This window comes from Cynara cardunculus, assembly GCF_001531365.2.
Source record: "Cynara cardunculus var. scolymus isolate 2C chromosome LG 7, CcrdV1, whole genome shotgun sequence".
NCBI lineage: Eukaryota > Viridiplantae > Streptophyta > Magnoliopsida > Asterales > Asteraceae > Cynara > Cynara cardunculus.
The window spans coordinates 9,229,619-9,242,260 of NC_037534.1; the positions used below are offsets into that span (position 1 = coordinate 9,229,619).

The 12,642-nt window shown below is 34.9% G+C and overlaps 1 protein-coding gene and 1 long non-coding RNA gene across 3 annotated transcripts; one reads left to right on the forward strand and one right to left on the reverse strand.

Annotated features, from left to right (window-relative positions):
* Window positions 1–5,291: 5,291 nt before the first annotated feature.
* Window positions 5,292–10,488, reverse strand: LOC112515936 (uridylate kinase). Of its 2 annotated transcripts, XM_025122916.1 has the most exons (8): window positions 10,223–10,488; window positions 9,251–9,359; window positions 9,115–9,168; window positions 8,658–8,749; window positions 7,832–8,058; window positions 6,960–7,136; window positions 6,207–6,331; window positions 5,292–5,556 (listed from the first exon to the last, which is right to left on the reverse strand). In XM_025122916.1, exons 1-7 carry the CDS (start codon window positions 10,420–10,422, stop codon window positions 6,222–6,224), a joined length of 969 nt encoding a protein of 322 aa, XP_024978684.1. In that variant the 5' UTR covers window positions 10,423–10,488; the 3' UTR covers window positions 5,292–5,556; window positions 6,207–6,221. The 2 variants fall into 2 exon arrangements, with proteins under 2 accessions (XP_024978684.1, XP_024978683.1); XM_025122915.1 differs by lacking the exon at window positions 5,292–5,556 and having other exon boundaries at window positions 5,868–6,331; window positions 10,223–10,487.
* A 386-nt stretch (window positions 10,489–10,874) lies between these two features.
* LOC112515990 lies at window positions 10,875–11,903 on the forward strand. Its single transcript, XR_003069563.1, has 3 exons — window positions 10,875–11,088; window positions 11,217–11,276; window positions 11,378–11,903. It is a non-coding gene; the product is annotated as an uncharacterized LOC112515990 (long non-coding RNA).
* The last annotated feature ends 739 nt before the right edge of the window (window positions 11,904–12,642 follow it).

Below are 12,642 nucleotides of genomic sequence, written 5' to 3' on the forward strand. Positions count from 1 at the left end.
CCATATATATATATATATATATATATATATATATATATGAAGTGCCTGGTGGCCTTACATTACCCAAGTCAAGTAACTCTAAACCACATAATGTGTTTTCAAACAAATTGAAAAATGTACTTTATAGAATAAAGTAGTCTAGATAAAGTTGTCCAGATGGATATGGTGTACCCCGCCTAAGTGAATACTTTGATTGGGAAAAGATATAAGAACGATGAATTGTACCCTTACGTATTTATAAAGAAAACAAGTTCCATAATATCAATCTTAGCTCTATATGTCGATGTTATGAACATAATAGACACTCTTGATGAAATAAGAGAAACTACAAACTACTTGAATTCCAATGTGATATGAAAGATCTTGGGAAAACTTGGTTTTATCTAGATATTTAAGCTAGGACACCGAGTTCGTGGAATATTAATTCATCGAGTGCGTATGTCCAGAAAATAATCAGGAGATTTAATATGGACAAAGCGCATCCGACTAGCACTCCCATGACTGGTCGAAGTGTTGAACATAAGCAAAGATCCATTTCATCTAAAGGATAATAACAAATAGGTGTTAGGAGCTGAAATTTCTATCGAAGTACAATATGCGTATTATTGTACTTAGAACAATACACTTGACCGTATATTGTATTTCTCAATGAACTTGTTAGCTAGATTTAGCTCAGCACGAACACAACATTTGGAATGATATCAAGTTAATCTTTTGGGACTATTGACATGGGTTTATACTTTACCTATAGAATGAAAAATGAGATCAATAATGAAACTTCAATACCTACTTAGAACGTGAGCGGCAAAAGTACTAGCCATTATAGGAAAACACCAAACAGTGTCTTGGTATGTTTTTGCTGATATTCGGTATTTGCCTGACCTATACAAAGGTTGTTCCAAACTGGATAAGGAATTACCACAGGGGAAAACGCTGATTGTTTGGAAGTAAACTAAACAAATCCTTGTAGATACCTTCTTGAACTATTCCAAAAATATTACTCTACATGAGACTGTTCAAGAGTGTATATGGTTAAGAACTATCATTACACATATTACAGGAGCTAGTGTTTTGAGTTCAACCACTATCCTACCAACATACACGGAAATAATGCATCATGTCGAAGAAATGAAAGTAAGATACATCAAATGTGATAACACAAAAGATATTCCGCTTAAGTTTTTATACAATCAACAATAACAAACTCTCCTCAAGATTCAAGTGAATTAAATAGGATGCAAGGAGAATGAGATGTATTTGCTTACCAAATCATTACCTAAAACCATATTTGAAAAACATGTAGAAAGTATTAAATAAGATGCAGGGAGTGTTGGTGCCATTATCAAAGAACGTTATTGGAAGAATACTTTCCAAGTTTTAGAATTTACCATAATGAATATTTCTTTTTATTCTAAACTCATCTCTATTTATAAGAATTATAGATTCTTTGTTCTCTATTTTACTGGTGTTCCTATAACATTTTTATAGCTATTGCTAGCAAATAAGTATTTAAATTTGGGAACATAATATTTTCAAAAAAAAAATGTTGGAATTTTAGTGTAATTTAGATCGGGAGATGATTCATGTGGAACCATAAAACTTAAGAATCATGAGAACCTATATATTTATTGATGCATATACACTAATGTATATCAGTGACTATATGTACCAATGTATATATACTTGCATATATAACAAACATGTACTCATAATCACAAAATTGACACGAGACTTCTCCATAATCACAAAATTGCTACCGTGCAACTTTAGACTATTAGATCATTAGCTTATAAAGTTGATCAATAAACATAAATTGGTCTTATGGGTCTCACAAAAACTCTTGTTCTCACGTGAATCCAACCATATACATATATATATATATATATACATATATTCATCGACAAAATACATATTTTGATTGTATATATGCATCAATGGATATAAATGTTGTAACGGTTTCTCAATTTTTTCGTGTGATTCTCACATGAACCTAATCCTGTGAATCGGTACTTGTTTCATATTTAAGGGTTTATATGCTTAAAAGTACATTTATTCATATATTTCTAAGAATCACAAGATGAATGGTATCTTGTAATTCAAGGTATAATTTTTTTTTTATATTTTCTATAAATTAGCAATTACATTTGAAATTATTGCATATTGTGATAGTGATAGGCCAAAAACCGGTTCCGGACCAAGTCGGTCATAATCGGTCCCAAGTTTTTTTCATAACCGGTCCTGGTCCCGGTCGAAAATGGTAAGACCGGTCAAGGTTCTTCATAACTGGTTATGGGCCGCCGGTCCCGGTCCCGACATTAAAAATTAAATTTTTTTAATGATATACATATTTTTAATACATTACAAAATTTGTAATTGAATCACTCAAATACACGTTAAAAATACGTTTTAATATAGTTAAAATTAAATTTGTCTTACAAAAATACATTATAAAATTATTTATAAAATTATTTGAATTTTTGGGCTGGGGCGGGCCGGGCCGGGCCGGTCCATAACCGGTCCCATAAAACTGCCAAAAACCCCAACCAATCCCGGTTTTTAGTCCCATAACCGGTTCTAGTCCGGGCCGGTCCTTTACCAATCCCGATCCCGATCCTCCGACGGTCCCGGGCCGGACCGCTTTGGCCTCACTCAGTCACAATACGACCTCACTTTACAATTGTATTTGCAAGTGGGATGTGACATCCCTATGGATATAATATAATCGCTTCACAATCACAACTTGTAACCTCTGATTTTATTTTATTTTCGTTTATTAGTAAAATAATTAATTAAAATTATATTAACGTAATAATCGAATTTATTAATTTGTACTGAATTAAATTATGTGTTTTGTTTCTATTTTCATTAAATAAGATTCACATTTTTATTAAATAAACATTTTTGTACAAATGAATATTAACATATAACTAATTATCGAAAATAAATAAATTAGGTTTAACGCATACGTCAAAAAGTAAGAAAAAATTGAAGCAATATCGAATTCAAGCATTTGACGGGAAAGGTTTATGAATTATCGACGTTGCACGACATGACGTTAAAGCTATCACAAGGGTCCATGCATTGAATATCTAAGGGGCCGTTTACCAAACGCTTACCCGGGTAAGCGCTTATCAAGTCACATTACCTTATCGGATGAATATGGTAGGGACCAAGAATATTACCCGGTAAGAGGGAAACAAGGACTGGAAGTTTTACCCGGTAAGTGGGGGCGACAACTCTTACCATGGTAAATGCTTACTGGATAAAACAATGGTAAGTGAGGGCGGCAACTTTTAGTTTTAGAACTTAAACCTCTCGCTTCTCTAGCATGTGTAATGATAGTCTTCAATTATATATGCTCTCGAAGTTGTCTTACACAGAGCAATAAATCTCAGAATGGTTCAAGGAGGTAGCTACAAGGGTTTGCCTGGTTCGATTCAAAGTAATCGTCGTGTTCCCCATGGCAAATCCTTATACAGTTTAGGAACGACATTTGTATCGAGTCAGAGAGATACTAAATATTAGCAAAACCTACCAAGAAATTTGTGTTGGTATTGATTTAAATCTAGCTAACAAGTTCGTTGAGAATATAATATACGATCTAATGCATTGTGCTAAGTACAATACGTGCATTATTGTACTCAGATAGGGATATCTAGCTCCCAACACCATTTCGTCATCATTCTCTAGACAAACTAGATCTTTCCTTATATCCAACACTTCAACTGATCATGGGAGTGCTAGTCGTACGCGCTTTGTCCATAATTTTCTAGACATATGCGGATTGATGGATCAATATTCCACAAGATCGGTGTCCAAGCTCATAGACAAAATCGATTTTTTTTGAAGATATTTCATCTCAAATTCAGATTTCAAGTAGGTTATGGTTTCTTTTATTTCATCAAGAGTTTATATTATGTTCATATCATCGACCTATAAAGCTATCACTGAAAATCTGAAACTCGTTTTCTTTACAAATATGCATCATCGTTCTTATTAAGTATTCACTTAGGCCGGTAACACTAAGTCTGCGTGGATTTTTTTCAATCCACAACGTGAGCATTTTAACTTATTTGCAAACACACTACATGATTTATAGTTACTTGACTTGGGGAATATAAGGCCATCAGTCACTTTCATGCGCGCGCGCGCGCACACACACACACACACACACACACACACACACACACACACACACACACACACACATATATATATATATATAGAGGAGCGATCAAATGAAAATCACTTCAATTTGTAAAAACCGTAAAAACTACTCTCATCCGTCGATTTCATTGTTTAATCTTATGAAAAATTTTCATGAAATTGTTTAATCTTGTGAAATTGTTTCATATAATACTTTTTTTGATGAAGTTGTTTCATATATGGTTATGAAATTGTTTCATATACTACTTAATGAAATTTTAATGAAACTGTTTCATGTATTTCTCTAAAATTAAAATAATGAAGATGATAATATCCATGATTAACATCCTTCACAATAAAAATGATTAATCAATCTCTCATAATTACAAAAAAATGAACAAAATGAAAAATTATGATTGATGGAATGAAGTTTTTACAAATTGATTGGTTTTCATTTGATCGCTTCCTATTTATATATAAATATATATATATATATATATAGAGAGAGAGAGAGAGAGAGGAGGGGAGAGAGAGAGAGAGAGAGAGAGAGAGTTGGGTTCACGTGAGACCAAGGGTTTTTCATGAGACTCGTGAGTCCAATTTATGTTCATTGATCAACTTTATAAGCTAATGATCTAATGGTCTAAAGTTGCACGGTGACAATTTTGTGRTTATTGAGAAGTCTCATGGCAATTTTGTGATTATAAATGTTCAGATTGTAGATCTAGTCCAAAGATGAGAATTGGTTTTACGGGTCTAACGAAAAACCTTTGGTCTCACATGATTCTAAATCTATATGTATATATATATACACTTTTAAAATGTAACATATTTTGGCAGATGATTACGACGACGACGTATAACATAATATTATTTGATTTAGAAATATACTTTTAAAATGTAACATATTTTGCACATTTGATTTAAAAATATACTTTTAAAATGTAACATATTTTGGCAGATGACTATGACGGTGACGTATAACACATAATCACGCAATATGATTTGATTTGAAAATTTACTTTTTAAATGTAACATATTTTGGCAGATGATTATGACCACGACGTATAACACAGTATATTTATTTAAAAATATACTATTAAAATGTAACATATTTTGGCAGATGACTAAGACGACGACGTATAACACAGTATTATTTGATGATGTGACCAATAAAGAACGATCTTTTGTTTACCTACGAATTTGATACGGGCTATTCAAGTTCCCTCATCTTCTCCGCAATAAAGAACGATCTTTTCTTTTTATCGAGTTTGCTTCGCTGTCAAGACACCCGAACTCGAGCTTTTTGTAGTCTCTCGTTCTTTAAATAGAGGTTTACAAGATAAGGGACACGTATAAGATGCTAATAGTCCGAATTTAGTCTGGAATCAAGATGAAAGATTAGGCACACTGCACAGATGACGAGCATGTTGATGATTTTAGTGCCATCAAATGGTTAAGTCGTAATATTGCAATATGTATAACATTCATACGAGTTTAAATGATATTCTTGTATATGAAGGCGATATCGTAAAACTTGTCAAAACGTCATAAATTTAAAATAAAACGGAGAGGTCATTCAACCAACGGTCCGTTTGTAGCTGATATCAGATCGACCAAGCATGAGACTCCAGTCGTTTTGTGAATCTTATACACAACAATGTGATTAAGGGGTTGCTCTTTCGGGTTTGTGATTTCAACCAAATTTTTTAACACCCAAGTATCGTAAATCTGTAATTTTTCATCCGTCGTTTGATAATTTTAAACGAAAAACAGACCAAACTCCAGCCTCAAGTTCTGAAACTTCCATACATCTTACAAAAACAGTGGTGAACCCATTAACCGGGACCAAACAACCAACTTAATGCCGATAATACGAGAAAAAACTGAAAAATTATAAGCGGATTTCGCTATCACGCTATCGATACTAACACATGCAGCTACCTATAGCTCCACGATGTGTAGAGATGAATGCAAAATTGTACCTTCGGATATCTTCGTATTTTAGATCCACAACCGACAATAATTAGTATGAAGAATGAAGGAGTTTAATAGATTACCGGAAGAAGGATCACTCAAGCCCTTGCCACAGCTGAGGTACAAGCGCCACCGATCAATGTGCCAACCCTTTCGCCCTTTATCGCTTTCGTGATGTTACCGGGCTTTCCAAGATTAAATACAACAACTACATCGGAAAACCTTATGTTTAGAGGAACGGGATTTTCTTAAATGCAACTTTTGCAGAATGGAAGAGAGTTATTTAGGAGAATAACCTTCTAACGGAATTTTTAAAAATGCATGACCTTCTAACAAATTTAAGAAAATTCATCTGCCTAACACAAACAATGCATCCTTTGCAGAATGAAAGAGGGTTACTTTGGAGAATAACCTTCAGCAATTTTTTTTAAATACATGACCTTCGAAAAAATCTAATAACAAATTTAAGAACGCATCTGTCAAACAGAATAATGTCTCTTCCTCATACAAGAATGCCTCAAAATCTGTCAGAAGGTTATTCTCCTAAATATCCTATCCAATAGTATATGCCGATGTTTTAATTCACAAACAATCATCTTTTAGCTTATCGACTAATTAACTTCTGTCCATCTCGAATCTAATTCGTTGATGTAGATAACAACCATATCTAGAGGATGGAAAGACATTCGTTTGGCCATGAAAAGCAAACAAGCCATACCCAGTATATCCTACTCGGAAGTAGGGTCTCGAAGGGTTAGGATGTACACATACGTTTAGTGATCCCTTATCTATTTTGCCTAAGGAAGAATTGAAGACAATTTTATTTAAAAACATACCCGGGATGTTGTTTTCTTGGCATAAAGTGATTGCGGTCAAATCCATAACACAAAGGTCCCTCGAGGTTACTTCTTGATATGTAAGAGTCTCAAGGAGTCGAGCGTTAGGGTTAGTCCTGGGATCTTCATCATACACGCCATCCACATTAGTAGCTTTTAAAACCACCTCTGCATTAACTGCATCATTAACGCAAAATTACGACTTAAACTTTCGTAAGGAGATATTATTGTGAACGCTAAGTTTAGTTATAAATCATCGTGAAAATATGAGCTTTACGAACCCACAAAAGGCTTAGTTCAATGGCAATCCTCTGGGTTAATAAGAAGGGCAGTTCCTCTTACTCATTCCCATTGGGTGGGTGCATAAAGTGTAAGGCTTTAAGCATTTGTCCACGAGGAGAAACGTCTCATTGAAGTTTACGAACATAGAACTAAAGCAGCAATTACAATGTACACCCTCATGGAACAAATATTTGTGGACATTGTGCGACTTTACCATAAACGTTCTTTATTTCACCACCGCACCTCATGATCTTTGCCCTACTGGTCCTACTTTTGAGCCAACGACATATATCCCGATGCAATTGCCCTCAAAGAGCATCAACAAGGGCAGCAAAAATGGTCCAAAGATGAGGATTAACGGCCAAAGATTTACGTTTTATATTACTTGATATTACATGGGGCAACCAAGTATCTCAAGGGTATATTAGTCCACTGAAACTTGCTTCTAATTTCTCATGGTTCATAAACTTGCTTGTTTCATCAAAATTCAAGGGTATTTTAGTTTTATAACATCAAATTCGGAGTCGATTATTAATTTTCATGGGATATATAGAAATGGTAGGATAGAAAAGTTGGATAAATGGACTTACTCTCTGCACACCTAAGGGCTGCGGCGGTATCTGTTGTGAAGAAGGGATTTCCGGTTCCTGCTGCAAAGATGACAACTCTTCCTTTCTCCAAATGCCGAACTGCCCTTCGACGAATATATGGTTCAGCAACTTCAGACATCCGAAATGCTGTCTGGACTCTTGTTGGGATGCCGATACTCTCCATTGTTGCTTGCAAATATATAGCATTCATAACAGTCGCCAACATCCTGATCCATTCGAGTTAAAACTTAGTATCGTCTGAAAAGATTTGTCCAAAGCAACTTTAATCATTTCAGTGATAGATTTTAATTGTTCAATGAAGTTACAAACTTGTTTTCTTTGACCTGTTTTTGTCTACGGAATATGTTAAAAAGAATGATAGAAAACTCGATCCTATCCCACTCGAGAATCCAAAAGCATCATGTGAAAAAGCACTCGTAGTACTTAACAATAAATGATTTTTCTTCTTCTCAATTTTTAACATTCAAATGTACTCGAGCCATATCATGAAAATTGCATCATTTGACTAGGCACGCACAATATGTATTGAAGTATTTATAGACTGTCTAAAAATGCCCTCTCGCAGTGACAAAATAAGGGCGTCCTATGGACCAGAACAATACCATCAATCTATTGTAATGATCAAAATAAGCATATGCGGAATATTATAAACTTCATAAAAAAAATCAGGTTTAACGTGTGCTAAATCCACTTCACGTGTTATAGTCTATCAAGAAACCGAAGAAAAGCATGAAATTAACAACGAAGGGAGTTCATAACAAGCAAATTGAGGACGAGTTATTGAATGAAAGCAAGTAAGTTGTACCCAATATAATCCGCAGATGAACGGTCGAGGCCACTACTTCCTGCCCACGATGCTCCACGGAAGATATTCCCCCCACCAACAACGATGGCGACCTGAAACGTTTCATAGAAGATCGAATATTAGGATTCAAAGGCTAAAGCCAAGAGAATATTCCTATTCGTGTAGTACACACATAGTTCTCCATCCAAATACTCTTTGTGTCCCCTCGTAGCCCACAATCTTCCTAGCACTGTAGTTTCACTAAATGTGAATTATACAAATTATGTGCAGAAAATGTATGTGTATGTATGTATGTTTATATGCATGTATGTGTTTGTCAACCATCTACGCTCCAAAGAACCAAAAATGGAATTAAACTGTTGTAGGGAAAAACCACATGTTGACTAATTTGACTTGCATTAAGGTTTCAAATCCCACCAAAGAACAAACAACAATACAAGATAAACTGGAATGGTACCTCGATGCCAAGCCTAGTGACATCAGCAACCTCTCTTGCAATTGCCATCGTAACCTATTAATTGAAGGTAGTATCATATGCCAATAACAGTCAATACATCAATGAAAGGAGAGGGTATCACTATCGCCTTTCTGACCTTTGGGTCTATATTTTGTTCATGGTCTCCAGCAAGTGCTTCTCCGCTTACTTTAAGAAGCACCCTTTGCCACTTAACGGGACCTCTGGATGTGCCATTTTCGTTCAAACTAACACGAAAAAGAATCCAGTTAACTAATGAATTAATCAACATAAATAGAAAATCAAATAATCTCAGACCTCTGAACAAATTTAGCAACGGAACAAGATAGACCACCAACAATCCGAAGTTTTCATTGGGATATAGAGGAATAAGAGTCGTGTACGATGATAAATGATAACATAAAGCGGAAGAATCTTTTAGGCCAACTTTTATACACGGGTTGCAAGCGATAGTCACTCCTATTGTCCACTCATCCACTGTGTTAGCATTTAGCCTAAGATCCCATTGGTTTGTTAGATTTTAACCTCAAAAACTGTCTTAAAAAGAACTTATAAACCATAAATCTCTCAAGTCAAAATGTAAGAATACAATGAAGGCGGAAACCATCCTACGGTCCCGTAGATCCATAGCCAGATCTTCATATTGGGTGCTTAAATCTGAATTAGAACCCCAAATTTATCCTACTCAAAAGCAAATTACAACTCACACATAAACCACACATCTTTTCCAATGTGGCAACAATTCTGATACCCACCAATTTCCTACCATTCACTCAAGAAAGCAAGCATGGAGCAAGTGTAGTTCTTCTCAAAGCCTTGAAGCCCACATATGATTAGCTCAAAATCAATCATACCCACCTCAATTATCAACACTTTTACACGCTAAAAAAGAAAAACTTTGATCTCTATTCGATGGATGCTAGTTATAAGATCATTAATTAACAAACATATGCTTTTCACATTTATACGTTGTTCATGCAGAGTTCACAGAAGAAATAGGGAAAACTGAAGGGCAAAAGAAGAAAACCACGAATGCATACATCGAAAGACAAAAAAAATTGTAATAAGAAGCAATAATAATCGGGGATACCTAAACGCCATGGAATCTGAAGAGCGACCCATTTCGGAAGACGAACAATTGATGGCGAAGGAGGCATATTTGCTGTTAAACCCATAACTGATGTGATTCTGTTGATGATTTGGTTTAAGAAAACCCAAGAATGGTGAATAAGAGATGGCTAAGGAAGAAATTCCGCGGGCGATGGAGGATGAGGAGGTAGGCACGGCCATGAGTGAAGATTGTCAGAAAAGAAGGACGACACAAGCTTCGAGGAATCTGTTGCTCCTTATTCAAATCCGTGATTAAAATTTTACCCTAAATTCTTTCCCAATTGTAGATAAGGCTGGGGTATATCTATACTACCTTAATATGCATTTACATCAAAGTCTTAAGTACTACCTTTAAAGCATTAGGTACTGTTCTTTAATGCATGGATTTTAAAAATCTCTTAATTTCAAATTGTGATGCATTAGGTACAAGTTTGTAAGGCATCATCTTACCTACCACCAAAGAAGACTATTCTGATTCATCTTTCTTCCTATCCAGTTGCTTTAGACCCACTTTCATCATAAGATTCAAAATTCAAATAACCCACATCTCTACCTTTGATGCACCCATCGCCTAAAACCATTGAAATTGACATGTCCAGCCTTCTCTTTCTTTTTGTTCAACTTTTTTTCTTCCCAAATTAAGCTTTCTTCCAAAGATTCATGTGTACAATAATTGCAGGTTTTGATCAGCCTATTCAAAATTCAAAATTGTTGCTTCATCCAAGGATTATTCTTCCCAACAAATCTCCTTCAACTTATCTGTAACCTTCTCCACTCCAACCATCTCCATCTCTCTTTCTCCACCTCTACTCACCGTGACTTGATTTACCATTTCTTGACTATGTGGTAGTCTTCAAATTGATGTTATATGTGTTTTCTTGTGCTAAATTCATGTGTTGTCTTTATGAACACAAAGTGTTTGATGAAAGTTTTCTATGATGTCTTCTAACATAATTTTCTTATGTGTTTTTTAGTGTTCACCTCAGCTCATAGGGAATGGTTTTCTAATTCATGATCACCAGTACACATTCGAAGTAAATGCCGTGTGCCGGCGCCGTTCGGTTACAAGAACCCATCCTTCCACCCCTTTCTTCTTGGAATTTATAACTAATTCAATCTTACTTTATGTCGACAGATGATCTTCAAGGGACTGAGGGAGAAGTAAAGAAGAATTTTTTTTACCTCTGTTGACTGTTGAGAAAAACCAGTGGAGTCGACAGAAGAATTTTTTTACCTCTGTTACCATGCTACCGGCGTAGCTGTCGCCGTCGCTGCCGCTGCGCTGCCGCCGTAGCTGATGTATCGCCGATTAGGGTAGGGAGAGCCGAAGAGGGAGTCGTATTTTGTCAATAGGGATTTTGATTTCTGAGTTGGAAGGAGACGATGGGCAAATACAATGGGTTGGACGGGCCGGAAAGTTTGATTGAGTCGCCGGAAATCTTCGAATGGCGCCGCTGAGACGGCCGGAAAAAAGTTTGTTGTCTTCTACATTTGCCTTCTTCTTCTTCTAATTCTTGTCTTCTTCTGAAATCAAAACAAAAACAAATTTCTCGTGTTTTCTTCCAATAAACACCAGCCATTCCAAACGAGCTTCCCAACTTACTCCAACACCATTTTCAAAGCTTCAAAAGATGGATGGAGATATTAAAGTCCCACTCTCTCTCTCTCTCTCTCTAAAGTTTCTATTCTATGGAGGGTTTTGGAGTTTTTTTAGAGTTGAAGCATATGGGGTTTGTAAATAAATATTGGGGTTGTGATCAAGACATGCAATTTTTGAGGGAAAAAATTGAGTAGAGAGAGAGAGAGAGGAGTGGTTCCGGTCTTCAATACAAAGACTGYRACTTTGACTTTTTTTACCATTTCAAAACTTTATTTTCATGTTTATTTGTAATGTATTTTTGATATTAATTAATAAATTACTAACTATTACTATTCAGTTATAACTTGATGGATAATAATATTGTTGGTGTGATATATATAATATATTCTTTACTTTAGGGGATATGTATGGTATGAACTTGATGGGTAGTAATATTGTTGGTTGTATAAATATACATGGTTGTATTTGAAATATATYCTATATATATATATATAATTAATTAGATCAAAAAATATTCAATATTGGACTCATTTCAAAGGTATTAATGAAATATTTATAATGATATAACTTGTTAATATACAATTATATGCGTTAATGTAATAAAGGTGTAAAATAGAAAAAAAAAAAATATGAGATGTAATTCAAATTAATTAAGTAAATGTAATTTTAAAATTAAAAAAGGTGATGTGAGAGGAGGATGAGAATTGACAGGAGGTGGCCGAAAGCTATCTATCTATATCTATGTCTATATCTATATTTCTTTATATATATATATATACTAGAAGTGTACTCGCGCAATG

What these genes read in the sequence shown, in the direction of transcription:
- LOC112515936 (XM_025122916.1), bottom strand. Translation starts at nt 10,422, where the DNA reads ATGGCCGTGCCTACCTCCTCATCCTCCATCGCCCGCGGAATTTCTTCC. An exon ending in TCAGATTCCATGGCGTTTAG is followed by an intron (nt 9,360 to 10,222) that starts GTATCCCCGATT and finishes TTTTCGTGTTAG; the next exon opens with TTTGAACGAAAATGGCACAT. An exon ending in TCACTAGGCTTGGCATCGAG is followed by an intron (nt 8,750 to 9,114) that starts GTACCATTCCAG and finishes GAAACGTTTCAG; the next exon opens with GTCGCCATCGTTGTTGGTGG.